Consider the following 25944-nt stretch of genomic DNA (forward strand, 5'->3'; position numbering starts at 1 on the left):
ACCAGTGAATGACAAAAGTTTCTCCAACTTTCCTCATCAAAACCAAAATTAAAGTAGTCTGTTATATCAGCTCCAGGACGTGTCCATGACTTCTCCTCTAACGTATCAATGTCCACATCTACAATAGTTCTGAAAAACAATAGCAAGATGTCCACATTTGTTTAGAAAAAAATACAACAGGCAAATTAGAACCAAAAAGGCAGCATCAAGAGAAATTAATATGAGTAGCACATGGTGCCAGGGGAAATTTCCAAAGCAACAGATAGTACAAATCTCTCTTTATCCCCTCAACCAAAAAAGAAAGAGAGTGAAGGGGGAGAGACATTGCTGCTCACCACTAATAAAATACTTTGCAATTTATAGTCCCTTGTATTGAGTTCAGCACAAACAAAGGCTATCCAAACAATATTTCCGTTTGCGCTTACCTATACCATGGAAGCCAAAAATTATTTCCATTGCCAGAAAAACCATGAACAAAGCCTGACATTGTATTTTGACCACACCAAGCATCCTCTCTGTTGAGTTTCCAAGAGCTTATAGCTCGTTGATTTCCCGCAAAGACTGGGCCATATCTTCTTAGATACTAAGAAACAGAACATGAAATCAATTTCTAACACAGAGATTATCCATGTACAATACTAAAGAAAATCAATACAAGTATGGGTAAAATAGGATAACAACTGACGAGGCACCTAAACAGATTTGTCCTCTTAGTATTATCTTTCAAATGCAATACACAGTTTCCATGTCAAAATTCAACTCAAAGCCCACTGAAGACAGAGCTATAAATCAGTAAAGGCAGCTGATATCATTTCACGACAAAGTGCATTACCTCCACCTATAAGCCAAGATCAGATTCAAATGACTGCAACCTGATGTGTCAACGACTCAAAAAAGAAAAAAGGGCAATTTTGACCAGAAAATAGGCTATAAATGGAAAACAAAAATATAAGCTCTAAGCTACCATTCTCCTAATTCTCCAATACATAGGAGACTAACACTACTTTTCCATATATTCAACACACTGTAAACTACAACTAACTCACAATTAATGAAGGGCATGTACAAAGTTGAGTTATGTATGAACAGATTGATCAAGTGAAAATAATTTTTTACCAAGACACTAGTGTGATCACATGAATTGAACCCGAGTGTTAATTGTTATCTATCTCAATTTTAATTGCCACTGCAATGTTGTATATTACGTCAAAACACCTATGAAATTTTATTAATCCGTCTAAATATCAATGTGACAACCAACAACAAACATGTACATAACCTTAAAAAACAACTAAAATGATCATTGCACTACATCAACTATGAATTATAAACAAACAACATACGAAAACCTTGCTGTTGATCAAAACATATTGCTTCTCTCATTTATGTAACTATAATCTATTGCAACATCAGATGGCGTTTCTCTTATGGTGTACAAATGAATTCAATGAAATTCAAATAATGCAAAACAGTTAAAAGACATCTCCATATAAGCAAATAAAACTAGCATTCGTGATCAACCCAAATGCAAATTCGAATACACATACCGTGTGTTGCGAATTGCAACCATTGTTCCCTACATTCCCCCTCTCTCCACCACAATCACCGCCATTCGGCTCCGTTCCATCGCCATCAACCCGCATTGTCTTCTTTCCCGGCAAATTCCCCTCCGAAACCCCAGCAACAATCTCAGCCTCTGTATCATCCTCCGCCTCCTCGAGACAATTCCTCCCATCTCTATCTCCCTTCTTCGGTCCGATATCCTCGTCATTGACAACAACATCAAAATCATCATCGCCATCATCATCAGTATCACTGTCACTGTCATTTTCCACTTCAAAATCATCAACCCCATTAATACCCATCTCAGAATTCTTATCATTCATCTCACCTCCTCCATTCCCAGAATCATTCTCTCTCTTCTCGTCGACTCCCACCTCATTGCAATGCTCCTGCTGTTGCTGGTTTTTCTGCAATTGATAAAAATCTGGGACTCCATTGATTGCTGAACTCGGATGAACTTCAATGTCGGCGTATAACTCGCCGAAATCATCGCCGATATCTTCCATGATTATGGAAGAATTAGTTCACGGAAATAGGACTCATCCGATTACAGAGTATGAAGGTGAAGGGTTGAATGAATGATAGCAGAAAGATGATTAGGGGTTTAGTTAGGGTTTTACCTTAAACCCTACTAAAATTTTCGGAATGAGGAGGGGTAATTTGATAATTTCATTGAGCGGGCCTGAATCAATTCCACATTAGGCCATTAGTTACAACCGACTATACCTTAAACCCTACTAAAATGGTGTCTTCTTCGGTCTTCACTTAAATTAATTAATAAAATTTATTTCAGTTCAGTAAAATAAATTAAAATACTAAATAATTATTTAATATTCCTCAAAAAAAAAATAGTCATTTTTTCTCAAAAAAAAAAATTAAAATAAAATAGTCATTTAGTGAGCGAAATTGGAGGAATTTTCATGTCCTAAGATAAATGGAGAATTAGATAGATTAGACGGAGGGCTTGTCCAGCGCGAGCTCTTAGGTAGCTTTTAGAGTCAAACCATATGGTAGGTTTTAGTGGTGGAGGTAGCTTTTATGAAAAGTATAAAATATTAGCTTTTGAAGTTAGAGGTAGTTGAAAATTTAATTTATTAGCTTAGTCAACAGCTAATTTACCGAACAGTCATACCTAAATTTTCTATCTTCGCATCTAACTGCTTGTTGACATCTAACAACTACGATCACAACTATATTTTGCCGAACACACCCTTAGACAGTAGGCACAGTTCAGTTTGTTTTACAAAAATAATTTCAGTTTAGAAAAAATAATTTCAATTCAATAAAATTCAGTAATTATAAAGAAGAATTATAACAAAATATTAGATAATTTTAGTTCAGCTTAGTAATATTTTAAAGCATGTACTCTTCAAATTTTTCAGTTCATTTCTTAATTTCCTTCTCACATAAAATATTCAGTTCAGTTCAATTCAATTTAGATACCTAAAAAATACTTCCTCCGTTTCTATTTAGTTGACGCGTTTGATTTAGGCACATATATTAAGGAGAGGAGAGAGAGTGATACAGAATGAAAAAAACAAGTGGGGTAGCTTGTTAATGCAAGGTAAAAAATTTACCCAAACAGAAAACGTGTCAATCAAAAAGAAATTTTCTAAAAAGGAATACGTGTCAACTAAAAAGAAACGGAGGTAGTACGTAGTATTAAATTTACATTACATTACAAAACTCAAAAGCAAAAGGTAAAGGGAACTAAAAACAAATGTCAACCAAAAACATCAAGTTTACTTCTCCATTGACATGGCCTTCTCCTTATCTTGCTGCAATTCATTCTTCCCCCATAACCTCCAAGGTACTTTTCTACTTACTCCCTCTCTTTTTCTCTCCTCTCTCTGTCTCTTTCTTCAACTAGTTTCCTCAATTCTTACCTCAAAATTCAAACTTCGGTTTTTGTAGTGAAAGTGAGTAATCATGTCAGCAGCAACAACACCATCAGCCTTAAAAGTGCCAAAAACCTCGTACTCTCAACTGGGGTTCCTTCAATTGCAACCCCACCTCAAGAATCTCTTCAAAAGGGCAATTGGGTCAAGCTCATTTGTGGTGCTAGCTTTGAGGTATTAATCAATTTCATCTATTCTTAAACCCTCTCAAAACCCCATCTTTCAATTTGTAGAATTGAACTAATATGATGATTTTTTTGTCTCTAGGATGTTGTTGACATAAGGAATCTGTCTCTAGTTTACACTCTTGCTGGAGGTACTCTATGTTATTACTTACTAATTATGTTACTCAGACTCGGGTACTCGTGTTGAACATGGTCGTGTTTTAGTGTCCTACCCATGTCGAGTGTTGAGGATCCAACACGGGTACTTGAGGAAAATGCGAGTTTAAGGAACATAGCTTACTGCTTATGTAATTTGTAAATTGGTTTTAGTTTTGTTTAGCTGTGTTTATTTATTTTTTATTTTTTCACTTGGGGTTTATGGTGGTATGTTGTGTTTGTAGTTGATTGTATTGATTGTGCGGCGGATGCATCAGTTGTGAGTGCGGTTAATGAAGGAATTGAAGCAGCCATGAACTTAGTCTCGCTTCGCCGGCCATGGGTGATGATTAGTGTCAATGATGATGAGGATCTTCATTTTCGTAAAGCTGGTAATTTGTAATGCTTTTATTTGTTTATCTTCAGTTAAGGAAGATTGATAATTGTAATTGTTAATATGTTGTGTGTTTTGGTCCTTGATTAAGTAGAGTTAGCTAGTTTAGAAACAATCTAATTCCTTCAAACAATTTAAAGATTGTGTTAGATAAAAAGTGAACACAGTTTAATAGAAGGATTTGTGCTGTCAAAACCAAGAACTACTGTAATTGTGATAAGAATCGTAAGATAACATAAAAGTACGCTAGAAAACACATTATAGCACAGTTTGAAGGCATTGATTGATGATTGTTTTCCATTACATAAAAACCTGTTTCTTTGTTGTCTTATCTTCCCTTCATTCCTGTGCCTTCTCCGTGGTTTTACTACCGAGTTCTTGTAGACATACTGTTGCTCACACTAAAATGGTTTCATATAATGTGAGCACAGGAATAGATGTCTTGAAAAGTCTTAACAATTTTATTGGCTTGATAATATATGGTAGCAATGCCAATCATCCCTGGTGAAGCTACTGTATGATCCTAGGAGGGGTGATTGTGTATGCATTTCATTTCACGACTTATAGCTTCTGGCTTCATTTGCCCCTTTAAGTGTGATGTTCTGTGTTAAGTAGACTTTTCATTTCACGTCATCTGTATTTTATATATCTATCAATTCTATTGATATGGGGACTAGGATGGACACTTGGGACACTCTTCGAAAAATGGCTAAATCCCATATCTAGACCATACCCATTTCCGATTCTTTTAACCATGTCCCTTGAACAAAGCTCGTGTAGGATTGACAACTTTGGGGTTACACACATTGCAGTAACTTCAGTCATGCAAATATTGAAGTCCTGATATTTCTTCGTTACATCATCACACTTTAAGCTACTTTTTTCGCTTGGTAACATTTCATATTTAACAGCCTTTGATCCATTGGATTGTCCACTGGATTGCTCGAGACCATGCGAGGCTGTTTGTCCTGCCAATGCTATTGCATTAAAGAAAGGGGACTCCTTGGAGGTATGCCCTTATGCCCAACAATACTTGTATAGAATATTATCTTGCTTTTTTTAAATATTGACTGCAGCTTTATATCTCAATATTTGAAATATTAATTGACATGCAGGGAGGAGTGATTAATGAGCGATGCTATGGGTGTGGACGTTGCATTCCAGTCTGCCCATACGATAAAATAAGTGAGTAGTTCTCCATAAGAATTTCGCCCTTGGTCCTTTGTCCTCTTAAGTATTTCTGTAGGCAGTGCTCAGACTTATTTACAGTTCTTCTGTATGATTTTAGCGCTTACTTTGCTATACTCATTCATCATTCATGCAAATGATTTTTACAGAGGCAGTTACATACTTGAGAGATGCTGTTTCTACTGCTCAACTGGTCAGAAGAAATGATGTTGATGCTATTGAAATCCATACAAATGGAAGGTAAGTCCTGAATTTTTTTACATCTAGTTGATGTAGATTTGTGTACAAAGTTCTACTGTGGAGCAACATATCCTCTTCTTTGAAGTTTTCTCAATAAGTGTATCTAAAACTCAAGATGGCTAATGTTTCCATTGTTAAAATATCTAAAATTAACAAGTAATTTAATGTATCCTCTTCTTTTAAGTTCTCTGAATAAATGCTTTCCACAAAATGTCCTTTTTCTGTCTTCTGCTTAACTTACAGTGGTTTTCGGCAGGCAGACTGATTCCTTTAAGGAATTCTGGAATGGAATGGGAGATTCTGTTAGCCACCTGAGATTAGTGGCTGTAAGACTGGACATATTTCTGTATACACATTGAGGTCAAATAATTATGTTTGATTTCTATTAATGTGCATATTACCTTCAACCACTCAGATAAGCTTACCAGATGTGGGTGAAGCAACTACAACTTTAATGAACACGATGTTCTCAGTCATGAAACCAAATCTAAATTGCTACAATCTATGGCAGGTTTCTCTTCTCTTTTTCCATGTAAGTTGTTATTCTCTTTTTCTGCGGTTCCAGCAAGCCAATAATTTTATACTTAATTCTGGCATTAGCTGGATGGACGCCCAATGAGTGGAGACATTGGACGAGGGGCCACCAGGGAAGTACTTGCTTTTGCTGTTCGCTTGGCTTCTGCAGAGGATAGACCCCCTGGTTTGTTGTGAATTTTTTGAACTTTATACCGTTTTTATCCTTTCTTAGTAGCTAATTGGTTGTAGCTTCACAGGCTTCCTTCAATTGGCTGGCGGCACTAATGCTCACACCATAAATGGGTTGAAGGAACGAGGACTTTTTCAAACCATGAGTAATATTTACGACACTTACAAACATGTTAGTCTTTATCGGTCTCATTTTCTTTCCTTGATTCAATTTGCTTAACTCTTTCAAACTGTTCATTAGGGAATCCTGAAGATGGGACTTTAACTGAAGAAATACCTGGTTCATCACTAATTGGCGGTATAGCATATGGTGGTTATGCTAGGAAGGTACAATTGTGTATCTGTCTATATTTTCATGTTTTTCCTTTATTATCATATACTGCATGGTTAAAACTAGTCAATTAGCCATCTTTAGCTCTCCATCACATCACAGTAAGTGAGGTCATCAGGATTCATGGATTATTTTTCAGATTGTTGGAAGGATATTGAGATCCATGCAATCACAGCATGGTCTTGCTTATATAGAGGATTGTCCTGCATATCTAAGTGAGGCACTTAGAGAAGCACTTGCTCTGGTTGGATCGGTCAAATGCTATACTCACTTCGGCATTTATCGAGAATAATCAAGGTCAGAGTTATATTTATGTAGTTTCGTCTTTTCTCAGTAAATCAAGTATGTTCAAACTGCTTATTACCAGTACTCCTGTCACATATAAGGTATTCATATTCTAAATAATAGAAGCAAAATAACATCTTTGAGATTCATGACAGTCAATGTGACTTTAAGCTTGATTACTATCGAAAGACAATGGTTATTCTGATTAAACGATGGCCATATTTTTACAGTTTATGAAGCTGCTATTATCACCTTTGCTTTAATTTAAACCCAGGAAACTATTATCCTCTGAACCAGAATCAAGTGTCAGACTTAGATATGGGTTCAAATATCTGACATGGGATATTCTTGAGTTGAAGGTATGGGGGACTCAGTTGAGTGTCTTTACGATCGAACACATGGAAACAGTTCGTTGTTATACATGTACATAGAAGTAGAAAAGTATAAATTTTCCTTTCTTCAGCCTAATTTGATGTCTTCCAAGTGCACATCCATTCCTGTTGGAATATCAAGTACGAATATGTACTTGAGCAAAAATCACAACTCTGCTCGAGTTGTGAAACAACGGAAAAATCACAAAATAGTTTTTTACAAGTGGAATATTTTTTTTATTGTTTTGGCACTATAATCTCTTAATGGGTTGATTTAAATTAATAATCTACCAAAATTATGTTCAAAGGACGACATATATTTTAGGCATGTCATTTGATACAGGAACAGGTAAATGATGCTCCAAAATTCGTTGAAAATGAGGCACTCGGATCATGAAGTCGTCATTTTTAACTTTGTTTAAATAAATTTGAAGTTGATGTAACTTTGTTTAATAACTTATACAACTAAGATCCACCTTTTTTTATACTTATATACTTTGTATTAGATTGAATAAGAATATAAGGGGTTTTTTTTTTTTAAGGTAGGCAATTTGGTAGGATGTTGATTTTGCTGATTATATATTGATCAATAAAATTTCTGCAAAAGTCAATATGGGGATTGCTTCTTGATTATAACATCCCTAATCTCTCTTCGCAAGATTTCAAAGATTATGTGAGGGTGTTTATATACTCCTTCCGTCAAAAAATAATACCACTATTGATATACATTCGATTAAAATATACTCTGTAATTGGAAAAGGTTGTCAAAATAATCACTTGCTATTGATTTTGCTTACACATATCCCTGCTAAGATTAATTGTTGGGATATTCTAAGATTTTGTATGATAAAATTATTTTGAATAGATCTAGTTTATTTTGAAAATATCATGTTGTGGTTGGCGTTGAGGATAGTACGGCAATAAGATATGGTATAATACTATTTAATGTGAGAATTAAATCAACTAAGGGTTCATAGCTCAGTGGTAGAGCATTTGACTGCAGATCAAGAGGTCACCGGTTCGAACCCGGTTGGGCCCTTATATGTTTTTTCTTTTCTTTTTTTTTTTTTTTTTTTTTTTTTTTTTTTTTTTTTTTTGGTATTATTTCCTAAATATCAAACTTTGAATTATATCCCATAATGTTAATAAATTGTATACTTTATGGTCTATCTTCTATTTCACCATTTTAGCTCGCTGTTTGTTGAAATGGGGGAGCATTAATTTGGTGGATGCAAGACGATCCAAAATCACTCAATCATGTGTGGTAGAGGTTTTAACAAAAAGAAAGGTTGATTGGTAGTTGGGTATACATTAAATTACTACTACATCATACGACACCATGAATTTTTAGTCATTAGTGTTGCGTAATGTAAACACAAAGACAAGTCTACATTTATTTTCCTAGTGATCCAAGGAACGGCTCTATATAGTTTATACTTTATACATATGTGCGTAAGCAGTTGTTACGGTATTCCCATCTACTAGTAAAATAATAAGCAAACACGAGAAATTGCTCAATTGGGTAGATCATTTCTACAATTTATAGGAGGTTTGAAGATTGAGTCTAATTACCCTCGATAAATTGAGGTCTACTTTTTCGTTCATGTCAAGTTTTATTTTATTTTTTCCAATCAAATGGGCGCAACCAAGCAAGTGTGGTTTTTAAGTTTTTTCAATTGCTTGTAAAAAAATTGACTATTTAAAGGAGTACGTGCATACATAGGTGTACTACTTTGAATAATAATGCTACTGAGTGTATGAAGTAATTCAAGTAAATGCCAAACTCAGGACTATCAGGACATTCAGGAGTGTTAGAAATGAGGAAAGTCAAGCTCTAAGTTGTTGATTTTAAGCTAAAACAGTCAGTATTAGTGTTCATGAATTAGTAATTTAGTAGTAGCACTTTAGTACTGGACTACTGGTATATATTGTTTTGACTTGGCCAACTACAAGACTATGAATCTTCTTACGAGTAAAACAAAATGGGCTGTAAATTTGAAATTTAATTTGTAGCTTATGCAATAATTTTGTATTATTATAGTCAATCATGAATGATTACGTATGGAGTTCAGAAAATGGTTAGTCGTGTTATTATTTAAATAATAAAAAAAATTACGGGTTAGACCCTTGAGAAGTTGAGAATGCGGAGAAAGATAAGATGATCGATCTCACTCCTAGCACCCTCACTTGTTTATTCGAACCTCAAAAACCTCAATAATTTAATGTAAGAACTTTACCAAGTAAGGAAAATCTCTCCTGGTATATGAGTACATACAACATAATATACTACCTCCGGTCCAAATTACTCGCAAATTTGGGGTATTATTTGTGAGATATAAAATATTCCAAAGTTGCGAGTAATTTGAACCGGAGGTAGTACATGATTATTAACTAATTAGACTAATTTACATATTAATTATTAATTAGACTTTCATACACTACATAAAAACGTAGAGAGTGTAGTATTCTTTATTAAAAAATCGAATAAAGTTTATAAAATATCACTAAATTACTGCATCATTTATAAATAATTACTAGCAAAAATTTGACTCCCAATAATAAACACTAAGCTACAATTATTGGCCTCGCCAATTATCATCAACTTAGTTAAACAAAAAATTAACGTCCATTACTTTGCCAAAGACGGCAGCATGTGAGACACGAGGGTGAGCATTGGAGCGTGCAATAATATAACACGAGGTGCACGAGGGAGAATGCATGCAATGGGAGACTACTCTCGATATACTATTGTTGTATGTTGGTGAATAATGACATATAATATACCATGATCTTTATTGTACTTTTTTTAATCAAAATTATGATCCTCGTATCTTTATACATGCTCATTTTAGTCGTGTTGTGATTCATTATTATTATTATTATTATTATTATTATTTATCTGTAATAACGAATTGAACTAATGTATTACAACTTAAAATGATTAGGGACTTTTAATGTATTGTGTGGATGTTATAGACGTATAGTTGACTTATGTTTGAATTATTTTTAAGAGTACTCTAACCTGATTGTTAATTTAATTTGTGTAAGTACTAATCCAGAAATATATAATAACAACAGATAGAGTGATACATTGGAATGTATTACCCAAAGTAATAAAATGATATAATTATCATCTAAATGGCATACATAAAACTTTAAAAGTATGTATATTGTAAGAAGATTATATATGTAAATTAAGCACTCATTACCAATAATGTGAAATTGAATTAACTAAATAATTTATTTATCTCCAAACATTTGAATGTAATCATCTTTTTTTCGAATGGAAGTACTTAGTATTTAGTAAGGAACGTAAATCATTGCTAGGAAATAATATCAATTGTGTCAAAAACATTCATCGCAAGCAAATCTTGTTTGAGTCTCGTATTACAATGACTAGGCGTCTAGGCTAAGACTTAAAAAATACGAATAGAGGAAATGCAAGCATGCTACAATTTGTCGTCAAAATTATTATTCAATAAATCATACTTCGTACATATATAGCGACAGCCGACAATAGAATCGTAAAGGAAAAAGACATGCATGCACGTAGTTTTCTTGGACAGTTTCAAATCATGGAGACCATGAGATTCATGACAATATATAAATTGATAAATGTTATATTGGTATAAGAGATCAAAAATGGAGTATATAAGGTGTATCTTTTTAATTTAATTTGTCGTCTTAAATTTTTTTTTTTTAAAAAAATGATCCTAATATATAAACAAATTAGTTTTATAATTGTCACTATAATTAGTAATTTTGTAGGAAAAACGCTGAGGTCTAATTGTGTTTAGTTTTAATTATATAATAACGGATTCATAACTTTAGTTGTTTTCCACTTCAATTGCTCTGTTCTTCATTAATCTTTCTATGATTATGCGTGCTTCATAAATTTTCTACTCTTTTGTCAAAAAAATTAAAATTAATAAATCTACTCCATGCTATGTTATTATGTTAAACTCACAAAAAGCTTTATAACCTCCATTTTTCTATTTGAATATTAGAGTACTTTATATATGATTCATATCCTTATTACTTTGTGATAATACTATTTTGTCAAAATTTTACAACGTGAGATGAATTTAAAAGGAAAAAAAAAAAACAATAATATTTCGTATTATGTACTTTTATTATGGACTACTCGTATTTACTTATTCATTAGCATAAAAATCTCGTGCTTGCTATAACCTACTCCGTATCTCATAAATAGGTGTTATTTGATTGATATGGGAAATAAATTCCCATCTAATCATTACAACACTTAATTGTATGAATTTGTCAAATTGACGAAAAACAAGTAAAATGAGATTGAGCGACTACTATAAAGAAGTCACAATCATAAGTTATAACCCTCCAATTCACCTACCCCAGTCTATCTCAAGTTTGTGAGCTAACTACCACAGCATGTAGTACCAGTACCAGTACCAGTACCATTTGCCACGTGATAGTTTTTTTTGAAAAATAAATAAATAAATAAATTTTATTTCACGTTGCCAAAATTCTGACATGAATAGTACTGTAAAAATTTGCACCAGATAATTTACAGCTTTAATTACTTGATACATTCTTCAAAATTTTCACTAATTTAAGTAAAGTCAATTCATGGTTGATGGCTTCAACAAATAAATAATACAGTAAATTATTGATTCTACTCGAATAAGGTTCGTTCAAAGTTTGCTTTTGTAAGTGAATATCTATCAAATTTAATCAACTACTTTGACATTGACTAAGTATTCTTATACGAGTTTTCAAAAAAAAAAAAAAAAAAGTATTCTTATACGAAGTACTCCGTATTACTTAATTGATTCGAGAAAAGCTTCTTATATATGATTTGATATCACATTTTGTAAAACGAAAAATGATTTTTCATGTTATTTGATAAATTCATGCAACCTTTTTTTAATTAGTTTATTTTTCAAAACACTCATAGTTTAGGATGTGTGATAAAATCATATATCACTGATCGAATGTAATTGTGTAAGTAATGTTTATTATGGTTCAAGAGTTTGCTTAAGTATCAAATCTTATCAACTACTCTGACATTGACTAGTATTCATAATCAATTAATATTTGATTCACTGTCATATGTAATATAGTATTATTTTATTAATTTTAATTTAATTTAGATTACGCGACAAAAATCATGCACACCGCATATATTGGTGATACGGTGTAATATAATGTTGACTTAAATTTAGATTTTCACCTACCTTTTACTCCATATATACAAGTTTATATGTATGGGATAATGCTTATATCATTTTTATTATGGATTGTGTAATTAATCATTTTGATTGAATTACTCTATTATTTTTATTTGAGTACTTTGCTAGAAAAAATATCAACAAGATATCAATAATAAAGAGCTTACTTAATTAGTGATATTCCATCACAATGTTAGCAATACTTTCGAACATTCGAGTAAAGTGTCCATGTCATGCACAAGTTACCGAGATTATCCATACAAAACCTATTAACTTTGTTGTCATCTTTCACTGATTGTAATTTGTAAATGATAATTTGTATTTGAGCAACAATTGTTGGCATTTTCCCTTTTTTAGGTGGATTAAGCTAAAAGATGTGGTTATTTTGTTGCCATTTTTCGCCGATCACAAATGATAACTCAACTCAATCAACAAAATTAATTTAGATTGATGGATAGAGTTTTAACGACCTCATCAATTCAATCTTACACTTATTATGATCAATCAAACAATAAAAAGACGATTATTTCCCAAACGAGTTAAACCTCATATGGAGTATAAATAAACTTCGCAACCCCAAATCTTAAGTACACTTAAATAAAAAGCACAAGAGATTTCCCTCGTTCTCCCCGTTGATCATCCCTTCCTCACTCATCAACTGGTCAGAAAAATATAACCAATCGAATTAATTTTCTCTCTCTTCAACGACTATAAAATCACACCAATCTACCATTCTCAATTTCCAACAACACTTGTTTGTTTTCTTCCTCTCATTTTCTCTCTCCTCGATTTTCCCTTTCATCCAGGTTTGATTTCGATTTTGATTTTGATTTTTCTCCCATTTATTTCTCATCTTAAATTCCGCTTTTTTGTGCTATCAATTTCATTTGTTTTCGGCTCACCTAATCGTATGATTTCATCTCAGATCTAGATTTTTGCTTGTTTGGTAGTTTGTTAGGTCACATGAATTCATGATTGTTTTGCGTAATTTAGAAATTAAGTAGTTGGAGATCTGTTATGTGTTTGTTCACCTACATTTCCCTTGATTTTTAGGTAGTGTCGATTAATTTGATGTGGTATACTTTACATTTGATCTGCTTCGATTTCTGAATAGCTTCTGTGATTTATGTATGATCCTTTGTTGAGGAGTGAGTTTCGAGGTTTTAAGAGTTTTTAATCAGTGTGTGTTTGTGTTTTATGATGATGTAGACGGGATTTGATCTCGGGTTTTGGGTTTTACTCCTTGGGACTTTAATTGACTAAGCTAGTTGAGATCAAAACTGTAATGTATATATTTTGTGTTAGTGAAGTTATTGGGTTATGATCGTATATTGTATTGTACATTTCTATTAAGATCTTATAGTATACTTCGTATTAAGTCATGGTGTATTTGTTCATGAACTTGTTGGGTAATGTTATCCTTGCAGTTTATGTTCTTTAAAGATGTTTTTTTTTATTGGCCTTCTAAGCTCTTTATGATTTGTCAATTTGAGATGATGCACTTCGGGATTTCGATCTATGAGCTATTGTTCTAGGGGAAGTGATTATGTTGAGAGTCTAGAATTTGTAGAACTAACAAATGCTGTTATTAATTTCAGTATGAAATGATTGTCTCATGAAATAGATGACACACAATATTTTGAAGGGGGATAACTGCATAAGAAAATTGCAACTTTGCAAGTTAAGCTCTGTTCTTTTGGGAAATGACAATGTTGAAAAGAATGTGGGATCCGGAGTAATTGTAGGGATAGTGCAAATTTATATTTTTAAGTGGTGTAGAAAACTAGACATATTGTTAAATTGGAAAGGTGTCATTTTTTTAAGCATTCTCATGACAATCTCAGGTATGAGTGTACTTTGATGTTCATAAATGATCTTGTTATCATTCTGTCTGGAATGTAGTATTCTTTTCTTCTTTTGTTGGTTGAAGTAGGAGTAAGAATTTTCTGTTGGATCAGTAGTTATAACCGCATTAATGATTCTGTATGTTTTCAGGCCTGGTTGAATCTGCAACATGGCCACCGGTCAGATATTCTCGAAGACTACACAAGCACTATTTTATAATTATAAACAACTTCCTATCCAGCGGATGCTTGATTTTGATTTCCTCTGCGGTATATTTAGTCCCTTATTCCTTTATTATGCTCTCTGTAGAGGTAGAGATCTATTTTTGTATGATTGTTCTAATGTAAATTATTCCTTTGCATAGGGAGAGAAACACCATCTGTTGCTGGAATCATTAATCCTGGTGCTGAGGGATTTCAGAAATTATTCTTTGGTCAGGAAGAAATTGCCATCCCAGTACATTCCACGTATGTGTTCTTGCCCACTCATATATACGCACTATTGGAATAAAATCGGTTATGAATTTTGGATTTTATCTTCATAGCAGTACTGCTAAATTTGATGATCTGTATAGTTGGTCAAGGATGGTCAATAGTCACATCTTTGAAACTGAGAGTTTAGTAATAAAAAGTGGAAAGATTCAACGGTATAACAGCTTCATGAGGAAATTGCTAGTTTTGAAGATTAATATAATTTCAAGTATAGTTGGTTAAGGATGGTTTGTAGTCACATCCTTGAAAATGAGAGTTTAGTGAATCAAAAAGTGGAAAAGTTCAAGGGTTTAGCTTCATGGAAAAGCATCCTTTTGTAAAACATCTGGTTTATTATGCTTTTATACTAGGTTAAATCAACGAATATGATCGCTGTTTTTCCAAAGACTTACAACTCCAACTGTCCAACATGAAGTATGACTTCTTAGGCTTCCGCTAACTAGATTCTAGCTATATAATTGATTGTATGACATTAAAAACCAGCAACTGTTTACTTTGTCAGCCTACTTTGCATTAAGAATCGTATTTTAGTTGTCCCATCAGATTTCAAGATCTTGGACCTAGACTATTAAGCGTGGTCATTATCAAAGTTGAAACATAGAATATATGGGTAGGATATTTCATGGATGTGGACCTTTTATTTTGTGATTAATTCTCAAGCTTGGATTAAGGGAACATATCAGTTGGTGGAATCATTAGCAGCATTATATGGCTATGAGACTATGAGTCATTGTATTTTCCAATATGTAAGGACTTTTGTTAATTATTCAATTTTTTATGGCTCTCTGATGTGATGTATCAGTTTGTCACATGACCGTCAAATGGTATATACTATCATTTTTAATAATTACTGATGAAATTCTGACATTGTGGCTTTTGTTGGTCTGAATAAAAGTGAACAAAATTCCTTATCCCTTGTTGGCTCATTTGGTTTCCTTAATTTTTTGCAGCATTGAAGCGGCTTGTGCTGCACATCCTACCGCTGATGTCTTTATCAATTTTGCTTCTTATAGAAGGTTAATTTCAATTCCTCTTCTGTGTCTCTTCTAATATTGAATAATCGAGTTGTAGTCTCACTTCTCTTTTGAACTGTAGTGCGGCTGCTTCTTCCATGTCAGCATTGAAACAGCCAACCATTAGAGTGATTGCCATTATAGCCGAAGGTGTTCCTGAGTCGGACACCAAGCAGTTGATCGCATTTGCTCGGGCCAACAATAAGGTAACATCATAATTTTTTGGCTCATAAAGTTGATATCTTCTCTACTATTATGATCATTCTGCATAAGATTCAGCTACTAATGTGTTTCGTTTATTGTTTGGGGATTAAGATTGTTATTGGTCCTGCTACTGTTGGAGGTATCCAAGCAGGAGCCTTCAAGATTGGTGACACTGCTGGGACTATTGACAACATTATCCAGTGCAAGCTTTACAGGCCTGGGTCTGTTGGATTTGTTTCTAAATCGGTAAGTGGCTTGAAAAGTTTCATCTGTGCAGTTCCAAGGTTCTTGATAGTACAGCTTTTTGTTCTTGCCTTAGTTTAAAGTTCCATGTTCAATTTCACTGTTGCAGGGTGGCATGTCTAATGAATTGTATAATACAATTGCACGTGTAACCGATGGACTATATGAGGGTATTTAATTCTTTTAACATTTTCCCCATATCATTTCATAGCTCATAGACTTCAATTAAACGTCTTTCAACTCTTTCTTAGGTATTGCCATTGGAGGAGATGTTTTTCCTGGATCAACTCTCTCAGATCATGTGTTGAGGTTTAACAACATCCCACAGGTACCAACATAAATTACTTATACTTCTTTATGTGAAGAGTTGCATCCTAGTTATACCTGCTTGCTTAGTTTAAAAGCTTCAATTGCCTTCTTAGCTGTAGCATAATCGAAAAAGGTCTTCCCTACTAGGATGACAACTGAGCAGAGCTTGAGTCAGCTTAGCTCATCTTGCAATAGTGCTGACTTGAGTTCAAGTCAAGCTCTAGCTTGTCAAAATTGGAAAATTTTTGATCTACTCTTGCAGCACAAACTTGAGCTTGAGTAATAGTTGCAGCCTATCAAATACTTTTTCAGATTGCCACATATCTATGGTTGATTTTTCTCTATTATCTTGATTTCCTTCAAAGCATGTTGTGAAATTATATTTTCTTATTCATGTATATTATAACTCCTTTATCCTTTGATGAAATTTGAGCTACTTATGAGCTTAATAAGCCAAGATTAGGTTTACTCAGCTCAGCTTGTTTGCCTTGTTATGGGTCTGTGTTGAGTTCAAGCTTGAGTCGTGTTCGCTTAATCATTCTTTGGCCAGGGCAAACTTGCGTATTTGGAGATAATGATGGGGTCATTGTTTGTAGGCTAAAGAGATTAGGTTAGGGCGATTTGGATGGAGTGATGTTGGATTGAGGGTTTGTGGTTTGTTTTTTTCATCATGCTGAAATGAGCTTACAAGAACTGTAAACATTATGTTTTGGAAGGGGGGTTGAGGGTGGGGTGGGGGATAAGGAATGAACTCACAGCAAGGATCACTTTAAATAATTATCTTGTGTAACCTGCCCTTTGTACTTTCTGCTTATCACCTTATCCTACCCCACAACACAAGCCATGAAATAAAGTTGGCCCTTGGAGCTAGTCCATTTACATATATATAGACCTCCAAGGCACAGTATCCACTTGCACTTATAATGTTATATACGCTGCCATTTTGAAAACTTACTCTCAACAGATTGCAAGTGATTCCTAGCACATAAACCACTTGCCCTTGTAATCTTATAAATGCAGCCTTTTTGTAATTCACTCTCGCTAAGCAGTAATACTTTGGTGTTCAACAGATCATTTAAATCTTCCTTACATGATAAATTATTAGGCACCCTCATTTTATATACATCTTGATTTTTGATAGTACACTTACCACCTTATTTATAAATACCTATCTTTGGTCAGAGATCCCAGAAAGGCTTTAACATAGCTGCTTTATTCCAGTAACCTGAATGCATAAAATTTAATCCCTCAGTAGCCCTGGTAATGATATAGTTCATATATAATAACTCCACAAAGCAACTTTTTTCTCATGAGTGTCTTCACAACAACAGTTAATTAAGGAAACTGGGGTCAATTACACTTTTTTTTGAAAGAAAGGGGTCAATTACACTTAGTTATGAAGTCTTGCTGCGTCTAATTCATCTCTATGCTCTTGTATCTATTTAATATGCATTATAAATTGTATGTGCGCTTGTGCTGCACTACTGCTTGCGTTTTCTAGTTATTGACTCTGACCCTATACCCTGCAGGTTAAGATGATTGTTGTACTTGGAGAGTTGGGTGGACGAGATGAGTACTCCCTTGTTGAAGCCCTGAAGCAGGGGAAAATAAGTAAGCCAGTTGTTGCCTGGGTCAGTGGAACCTGTGCAAGGCTCTTTAAATCAGAAGTACAATTTGGCCATGCTGTAAGTTCCTGTTTGAATATCAAATTGATCTTACAGCACATTAGATAAATAAAGCACAACTAGATTACTTATGACTTGCTTTGTTATTACATCAGGGTGCAAAAAGTGGTGGTGAAATGGAGTCTGCCCAAGCAAAAAATCAAGCATTGAGAGAAGCTGGAGCTGCTGTTCCTGACTCTTACGAAGCATTTGAGGGTGCTATCAAGCAGACTTTTGACCAATTGGTTAGGCTTTCCCAATTCATATATTTTTTTTTTCTGTTGTAAAATGCCTTCATCTTCCTGTTATGCTTCCCATACTAATTTACTACATTTGCTATCCCCGCGGTAGGCTGAAGAGGGCAAGATTGCACCAGTGAAAGAATTCACACCTCCACAAATACCCGAGGATCTCAACTCAGCAATTAAGAGCGGAAAAGTCCGTGCTCCAACTCACATTATCTCCACCATCTCTGATGACCGAGGTATGTCACATCACTGAAATTTTCACCAAGTTTGGAAAAATTCAATTGCTCTTGGGTCTGATTTTCTATGCTATTTTCTTAGGCGAGGAACCATGCTATGCTGGTGTTCCTATGTCATCTATCATTGAGCAGGGCTTTGGTGTGGGCGATGTCATTTCTCTGTTGTGGTTTAAGCGCAGTCTTCCTCGTTACTGTACTCATTTTATTGAGGTCAGTATATGAATTAATTCCTATGTTTCTTCATACTTTCAACATCCCTAAAAGGTTGTTCATTTTGGAATTTGTGTTGTAAAACATGATTATTCACAAATTGCAAAGTGTACAGGTTTTCTGGAGGGTATTATCCTGTTTTCTTTTGAAAGTGAAGTCCTTATTTGTGACTTACTACTATGTTTGTTTTGTTTTTAGATTTGTGTTATGCTGTGTGCCGACCATGGTCCATGTGTGTCTGGTGCTCACAACACAATTGTAACTGCAAGAGCTGGAAAGGACCTTGTTTCTAGTCTTGTTGCAGGTAATATGATCCACTTTTGTATGGTTCATCTTGGTGTTTGCATTTAGTTTGAATACATTGATTGCAGCTTATGTAGCGAATACATGCTGAATGATTGAATTGAAAATTCACTGCTAGGTTTACTTACCATTGGACCACGATTTGGTGGGGCTATTGATGATGCTGCACGATACTTCAAGGATGCATATGACCGGGTAGGTTTCATGGGCGTTAGTTGCTGCATCTGTCTTATCTTGCTGTAACTCTGAGTCTGAGATTGTTTTGTTTTTTCTTTCCAGAATTTGACTGCCTATGAGTTTGTCGAGAGTATGAAGAAGAAGGGCATTCGTGTTCCCGGAATTGGCCACAGGTAAGGGCATTTTTCATTGCTTTACCTTCTTAAGCTCCATATGACTGACATGAGAGTCAATGCTTCTTAATTTTCATTGTTGTTTTATCATCCATACGTAAATTTATGTGCGCGTTTGTTGTGGAGATTCCTGAAATTTCTGTGTTGTTTTGGAACAGGATCAAGAGAGGAGACAACAGAGACAAGAGAGTAGAGCTCTTGCAGGAATTTGCTCGTACACATTTTCCCTCTGTCAAATACATGGAATATGCTGTTCAAGTTGAGACCTACACCCTTTCAAAGGCCAACAACTTGGTTCTCAATGTTGATGGTGCTATTGGGTCACTCTTCCTGGATCTCCTATCTGGCAGTGGAATGTTCACAAAACAAGAGATTGATGAGATTGTTGGGATTGGTTATCTGAATGGACTCTTCGTGTTGGCACGTTCAATTGGTCTGATCGGGTAAGTTTTTTTTTTTTTTTTTTTTCCTTTTGGTTCATGTGGTAGTTTCAGTGTCTTACATTGTGGCAATTCTCAGTTTCTTCTACAAATATATACACAATTATATGTCTTTGCATTAGATCATAAGTAAGAGCATCATTGCTTAAGATTTGGAATTATATGACATGAAACTGATGGTATCATTGGAAATCCAGGCACACCTTTGACCAGAAGAGATTGAAGCAGCCACTATACCGCCACCCATGGGAGGATGTTCTTTACACAAAATGAAGTGGTTCCTGATAGCAGGGGCGGATGCAGATCCTTGGGAAGACGTTCTCTACTCTAAACAAAGTGGTTCCTGATGGTAGGGTGGATTCGGAACCACCTTCTTCAATCATTCTTTTCCATAATGTTCTACTCGCGGGTGATTTTAGGTTTTTGCATTTCAGGAAATCTTTACTTTTTTTTTTTTCTTTTTTTTTTTTTTTTTTTTTTTGGGGTCAAAGTTACTATTGTACGTACTGATAATTCCTAAATTTGGACTTTTTACTTGAAGTCTCAAGGGATTCTTTAGTTTGTAAGCCAATATCCTCCATTCTTTTGAATTGAATCCCTTCTCATAATATACGTCTTTCTTTTAGATTATGTGTTAAAGGTTAATACACATTGAGGATTTTATCTTGTAACTTTGTTGTTTTGTAGTGACTAATAGCAAATAATGGAAATTAAAAGTGACAAGTAATATTGCCTTTGGTGTCAAAATTACCAAATATAATGAAATTCAGGTTCGGGCAAAGATCATTGTTCGAGCAATCTCTGAATTCGTGAATTTTTTTTAAAAAAACAAAAGTCCTTGTTCTCTTCACATTTTACTAAACCTTTTTTTTAGGACACTCAATACTATTTTATTGAACTTTATTTATATTAGTTGTATTGTGAGGAAAATTAAATTATTTTTATTGAAAATTAATGATATTTACTAGACTTAAATTACATATTATAATTCATTATTCCATTTTTTAAAATTAAGGATTTGTATTAATTAAAAACTTATTTCTCTTAATGGATTTTCCTTAACTTAATTTCATTGAAGTGAATTTATTTTTATTGAACTTAATTTATTTTTCACTAACATAGAGTTTCAATTATTCCTTTGTTTTCTAATTACAATTAGTGTCACCTTGTTTGTAACCTTTTCTAATTATGAATATAGCACAAGCACAATTTATCTCTTAAATTATTCTAATTAAAAATAATTCATTTTTATTGATTTTAATCATATAAAACCATAAGATGGAATGAATCCTTTGAGCGATCTTGAAGTAGTCCCTCGAGTAGGGTTTCGGATTTTCTCTCTATTAGGGTTCCCCTTCGCTTTTTTCCAAAAATCCTGTGCTATTCGACATAGATTTTCCTGAATTCTGTTTCATTGCTGAGTTTGTGTGTTTTCTGTCTCCATGGATGAACAATTAGTGAATGCGTGGGAGAAATTAAAATTGACTGATGATGAAAACACTGTCCTTGATGGGGCGAATTCGATGATTGATGATGAGAACCCTTCCGATCAAAGGATAGCCCTGTCTCTTGTGGGTAAACTGCTCACCAAGAAACCGTTTAATGTTGATGCCATGAAACGAGTGCTTAAGAATTTATGGCGTATTGATGACAATGTCGCAATCCGCTCGATCGATACCAATCTTTTTGTGTTCCAGTTCTTTGCCGAGGAAGATAAGATGAAGGTGCTGGAAGGCCGTCCTTGGGCTTTTGACAATCAAATCCTTCTGCTAAAGGAGGTCTGCGCTGATGAACAACCTTCTGATGTTTCCTTTGATTCATGTCCTTTTTGGATCCGACTCCTTGATGTGCCGTTTGGAAGACGATCCCCTCATTTTGCTAGGGAGGTGGGGGATTGCATTGGTGAATGCTTAGAAGTTGATGAATCGGATCCTCTTTGCTGGGAGGAATATATGCGTGTTAAGGTGCTCGTGAATATTCACAAACCTCTTCGCCGTGGGATTAAAATTGTTGTGGAGTCTGGACTCACTAAGTGGGTGGGATTTAAGTACGAGAGGCTATGTGATTTCTGTTACTTTTGTGGCAGAATTGGCCATATTGACAAAGATTGTGAAGAGAAGGAGAAGTGCAATGATGACTCCCCGTTGGTTTTTCAATATGGCCCTTTCTTAACTGCATCCCCCCATCGCTCCAAGGTACCCCCAATTGAGCGAGAACGGGAGAAAAAATGGATGGAAAAGATGGCTGTTAAGGGAAGGGTGCTGCGCTCGGAGTACAACGACCCTGCTGCTATTCGCCTTGGCCCTCCAGGGGCTGCCTGGAAGCTTCTCTTTGCTTCTCCTAAGATGAACAATGATATTACTCCGAAACCCCGTGCTATATCCTTGATGGCCGTGGCTGATGAGTCTGGTGCTATGGTTCTACGTCCTTCTGCTATGCAAAATGTTAGTGCTGCTGCAAATCCTGCATATTCGAGTAGTGATGTGAAGACATGTGAGAAGCAAGTTTCGGTATTACAAAGGAGGGAGAAGGCAGTGTCTACTGAGATGACTGGTGGGGAGGATATTTCTGCAGCATGTAAGTCAAAGTTCAAGAGGAAAAATCGTGGTGATGGGGCTGTGGATATGGATGTGACTGAAGGCAGTATGGGAAATAGTTTATCAAAGAAGAGAGTGGCCGAGACTGTTACTGATGGTGACTGTGATCTTGTTGACTTTTGTCCTGAGAAAAAACTGAAGTTAAGTGACAATAACTTTTCTTCTAATTTTGTTGTATCTAAAGTAGAGGGTCTTGGGAATGTCCAAGCCCTCGAAAAACAATGAAAATCTTAAGCTGGAACTGTCACGGGCTTGGCAACTCGTGGACAGGTAGAGCTCTCCAAGATATATGTTGGAGAGATAGGCCAAATATTGTCTTTGTTATGGAGTCTATGATTGATGACAAAAGACTTAATAAAATTAAAAATAAATGTGGCTATGTGAACGGTGTTTGTGTTAGTAGTAATGGTAATTCCGGTGGTCTTGGGATGTGGTGGAAGGATGTTAATGTGAATGTCGTGTCTTACTCTATGCACCATCACTAGTAGAAAATAAGTAATGGGAAGCCCCAAATGGCAAGCGGTTTTAAAAATCCGCTTGCCATTTAGCCAATTTTTTTTAAAAAAACCTCTAATATTGATTGGCAAGCGGTTTTGGCGCAAACCGCTTGCCAAAATGTAAATGGCAAGCGGTTTGGACATTGAACCGCTTACCATTTGCTTAAAAAACCCTAAATGCGCGTTCCTCATTTCTCCTCTCTTATTTTCACGCCTCTTCTTCTCTCTCCTGCCTCCCCTCATTTCTCACGCCCCCTTCTCTCTCCTCCCCTCAGGCTCTTTCTTCTCTCTCCTCTCCCCTCATTTCTCACGCCTCCTTCTCTATCCTCTCTCCTCTCCATTTTCGATCACTTCCTCTCCTCTCTTCATCTCCTTCTCTTTCTCCACTACAACCACCGATCAACGCCCACCAAGCATCCAACACCCACCGAGCATCATCAGCCCGCAACACCAACAGCAACATCGACGACTTGACACCCACCGAGCACCACCAACTTTTCTCTCCCCTCTCCTCTCTCAGACCCCACATCAACTTGGGTTTGGGTTTGATTTTCGTGAGTTTCAATTTTAATTTTAATTTTGATTTCAATTTTGTGGGTTTGATTTCGACTTTCGTGGGTTTGATTTCAAATGTTTGGGTGAAAATTTTTAATTTTAATTCTAATTTTCGATTTTAATTTCGATTTTCGTGGGTTTGATTTCGGATTTTTGGGTGACAAATTATAATTTTAATTTTGATTTCGAATTTGTGGGTTTGATTTCGGATTTTTGGGTGAAAATTTTTAATTTTAATTTTAATTTCGATTTTAATTTCAATTTTGTGGGTTTGATTTAGGATTTTTAGGTGAAAAAATTTGGGATTTTAATTTTAATTTGGGATTTTAATTTTAATTATAATTTCGGATTTTAATTTCGATTTTGTGGGTGATGTGTGTGTATTGTGCGTGTTTCGAATAGATTTAAAATTTCAGATTTTTTTTTTAAAACTTAATTTCAGATCTCATTTTGATTGTATGTGCAGGTGGTTTAATCGGTGGTGCGCGTCGGTGGTGGCTGCTGGTGGAACGAGAGCAGCAACAAGTTACGGGATGGCTGATTTTTTTTTTTAGAATAGTGTTAACTTTTTTTTATTATAATTATTTTTTTTTACTACTGTACTCCTTTTTTTTATTGAAATGTAATATTACAACAATTAATTAATAAAAATTTTAATGTTTTTAAATATGTTTGGTTTGTATATCAATTAATATGAAAAAAAACAAAAACAAAAAAAAATTATTTTTACACCCATAATGGGCAGCGGTTTGGCGCCAAAACCGCTGCCCTTTCTCTAGTAATGGCAAGCGGTTTTGAACCGCTTGCCATTTAAATGGCTAATGGCAAGCCCCCTAAGCCCATGCGGTTTAAAACCGCTTGCCATTAGGGGGTTTGAACCGCTTGCCATTACGTATTTTCTACTAGTGCATTTTGCCATTGATGTTCTTGACAATAATAATATTGCAATGTGGAGAGCGGTTGGGATTTATGGGTGGCCGGAACAAACTAATAAACATTTGACTTGGTCTTTGATGTCCACTCTCAAAGCGGAATGTACTGTGCCTTGCATTATGTTTGGTGATTTTAATGAGATTGTTAGTTTGTCGGAAAAAGAAGGTGGGGTGTTAAGGAGTGAGAGGTGTATGGATGCTTTTCGTGGTGCAATGGACTCGTGTTCTCTTCGTGACCTTGGTTTTAAGGGGAGTATTTTCACTTGGGAAAGGGGAAATTCTATGGAGACGTTTGTTAGGGAGAGGTTGGATAGATTTCTTGCCGATGAGGATTGGTGTTGTTTATTTCCGAATTATGAAGTGACTAACATGCCGATTTTCAAGATTAATTCGGATCATGCTCCCATAATTATGTCATTGTGGGTCGATTGTTGCGAAGGGGTGGAGTGATGGTGCGGGCTTGAGCATAATGCAGCGTCTGGCAGTTTGTAGTGGGGAGCTATCTTCATGGGCTGCCCTTACCTTCGGTGTTGTGAAGAAGAAAATAAAAGCCGTCGAGAAGGAGATCCGTGAGCTAAAAAAGGGGCAGATGGATGGGAGTAAGTTGGAGAGGTGTAATGAGCTAGTGGTGGAGCTTGAATCGTTACATAAGCTGGAGGAATCGTATTGGCATGCCAGAGCCCGTGCAAATGAGCTTAGAGATGGGGACAAAAATACAAAATATTTTCATCGTAAAGCAAGTGAAAGGAAATCTCAGAACAGAATTGCGGGGCTATGGAGTGATGATGGGGTTTGGTTTGAACAGAAAGCTGATTTGGAGCGCCTCATTTCTGCTTATTTTGAGAATCTTTTTGCTACAAGCTCTCCGACGGGGTTTCAGGATGCTTTGGAAGGGATAGACCAGGTGGTTACGGAAGATATGAATGCTTTGCTGGATTGTGAGCCGACAGATGAGGAGATTAAATCTGCACTTTTTCAGATGCACCCGAATAAGGCTCCTGGGCCCGATGGTATGCATGCTTTATTTTTTCAGAAATTTTGGCATATTGTTGGCTCGGATATTATTGCTTTTGTGAAGAGCTGGTGGAGAGGTGAGGTGGACTTGAGGGATGTGAATAAGACTTGCATTGTTCTTATCCCAAAATGCACGTCTCCTTCACGGATGACTGAATTTAGGCCGATTAGCTGTTGTAATGTGATATATAAAATTATTTCGAAAACAATGGCAAATAAGCTGAAGGGGTTTCTTGACAAGGTTATCTCTCCTAATCAGAGTGCGTTTATTCCTGGACGTCTCATTTCCGA

The 25944-nt window shown here is 35.2% G+C and overlaps 4 protein-coding genes and 1 non-coding gene across 6 annotated transcripts; all 5 read left to right on the forward strand.

The window, feature by feature from the left end:
- The first annotated feature begins 3284 nt into the window (after positions 1–3284).
- Positions 3285–7931, forward strand: LOC145609171 (uncharacterized). 2 transcript variants are annotated; one of them, XM_081664719.1, is made up of 14 exons: positions 3285–3373; positions 3478–3635; positions 3729–3777; positions 4027–4173; positions 5087–5184; positions 5291–5360; positions 5513–5603; positions 5860–5929; positions 6019–6114; positions 6204–6303; positions 6377–6454; positions 6550–6635; positions 6779–6936; positions 7639–7931. In XM_081664719.1, exons 1-13 carry the CDS (start codon positions 3322–3324, stop codon positions 6929–6931), a joined length of 1248 nt encoding a protein of 415 aa, XP_081520845.1. In that variant the 5' UTR covers positions 3285–3321; the 3' UTR covers positions 6932–6936; positions 7639–7931. The 2 variants fall into 2 exon arrangements, with proteins under 2 accessions (XP_081520845.1, XP_081520846.1); XM_081664720.1 differs by having other exon boundaries at positions 7645–7931.
- A 331-nt stretch (positions 7932–8262) lies between these two features.
- TRNAC-GCA (transfer RNA cysteine (anticodon GCA)) lies at positions 8263–8334 on the forward strand. The gene has a single exon. It is a non-coding gene; the product is annotated as a tRNA-Cys (tRNA).
- Positions 8335–13109: 4775 nt separating this feature from the next.
- LOC145609738 (ATP-citrate synthase beta chain protein 1-like) lies at positions 13110–20796 on the forward strand. Its single transcript, XM_081665201.1, has 17 exons — positions 13110–13308; positions 14498–14616; positions 14712–14814; positions 15789–15854; positions 15934–16057; positions 16167–16301; positions 16408–16468; positions 16550–16626; positions 18137–18292; positions 18388–18516; positions 18623–18755; positions 18838–18965; positions 19164–19269; positions 19387–19463; positions 19548–19618; positions 19777–20061; positions 20256–20796. Exons 2-17 carry the CDS (start codon positions 14517–14519, stop codon positions 20329–20331), a joined length of 1827 nt encoding a protein of 608 aa, XP_081521327.1. The 5' UTR covers positions 13110–13308; positions 14498–14516; the 3' UTR covers positions 20332–20796.
- Positions 20797–24654: 3858 nt separating this feature from the next.
- Positions 24655–25089, forward strand: LOC145607622 (uncharacterized). The gene has a single exon (XM_081663213.1). The coding sequence runs from the start codon at positions 24655–24657 to the stop codon at positions 25087–25089; it is 435 nt and encodes a 144-aa protein (XP_081519339.1).
- Positions 25090–25108: 19 nt separating this feature from the next.
- LOC145607623 (uncharacterized) lies at positions 25109–25734 on the forward strand. The gene is made up of 2 exons (XM_081663214.1): positions 25109–25649; positions 25718–25734. Exons 1-2 carry the CDS (start codon positions 25109–25111, stop codon positions 25732–25734), a joined length of 558 nt encoding a protein of 185 aa, XP_081519340.1.
- The last annotated feature ends 210 nt before the right edge of the window (positions 25735–25944 follow it).

This window comes from Chenopodium album, chromosome 23 (genome assembly GCF_948465745.1).
Source record: "Chenopodium album chromosome 23, dcCheAlbu1.1, whole genome shotgun sequence".
Classification (NCBI taxonomy): domain Eukaryota; kingdom Viridiplantae; phylum Streptophyta; class Magnoliopsida; order Caryophyllales; family Amaranthaceae; genus Chenopodium; species Chenopodium album.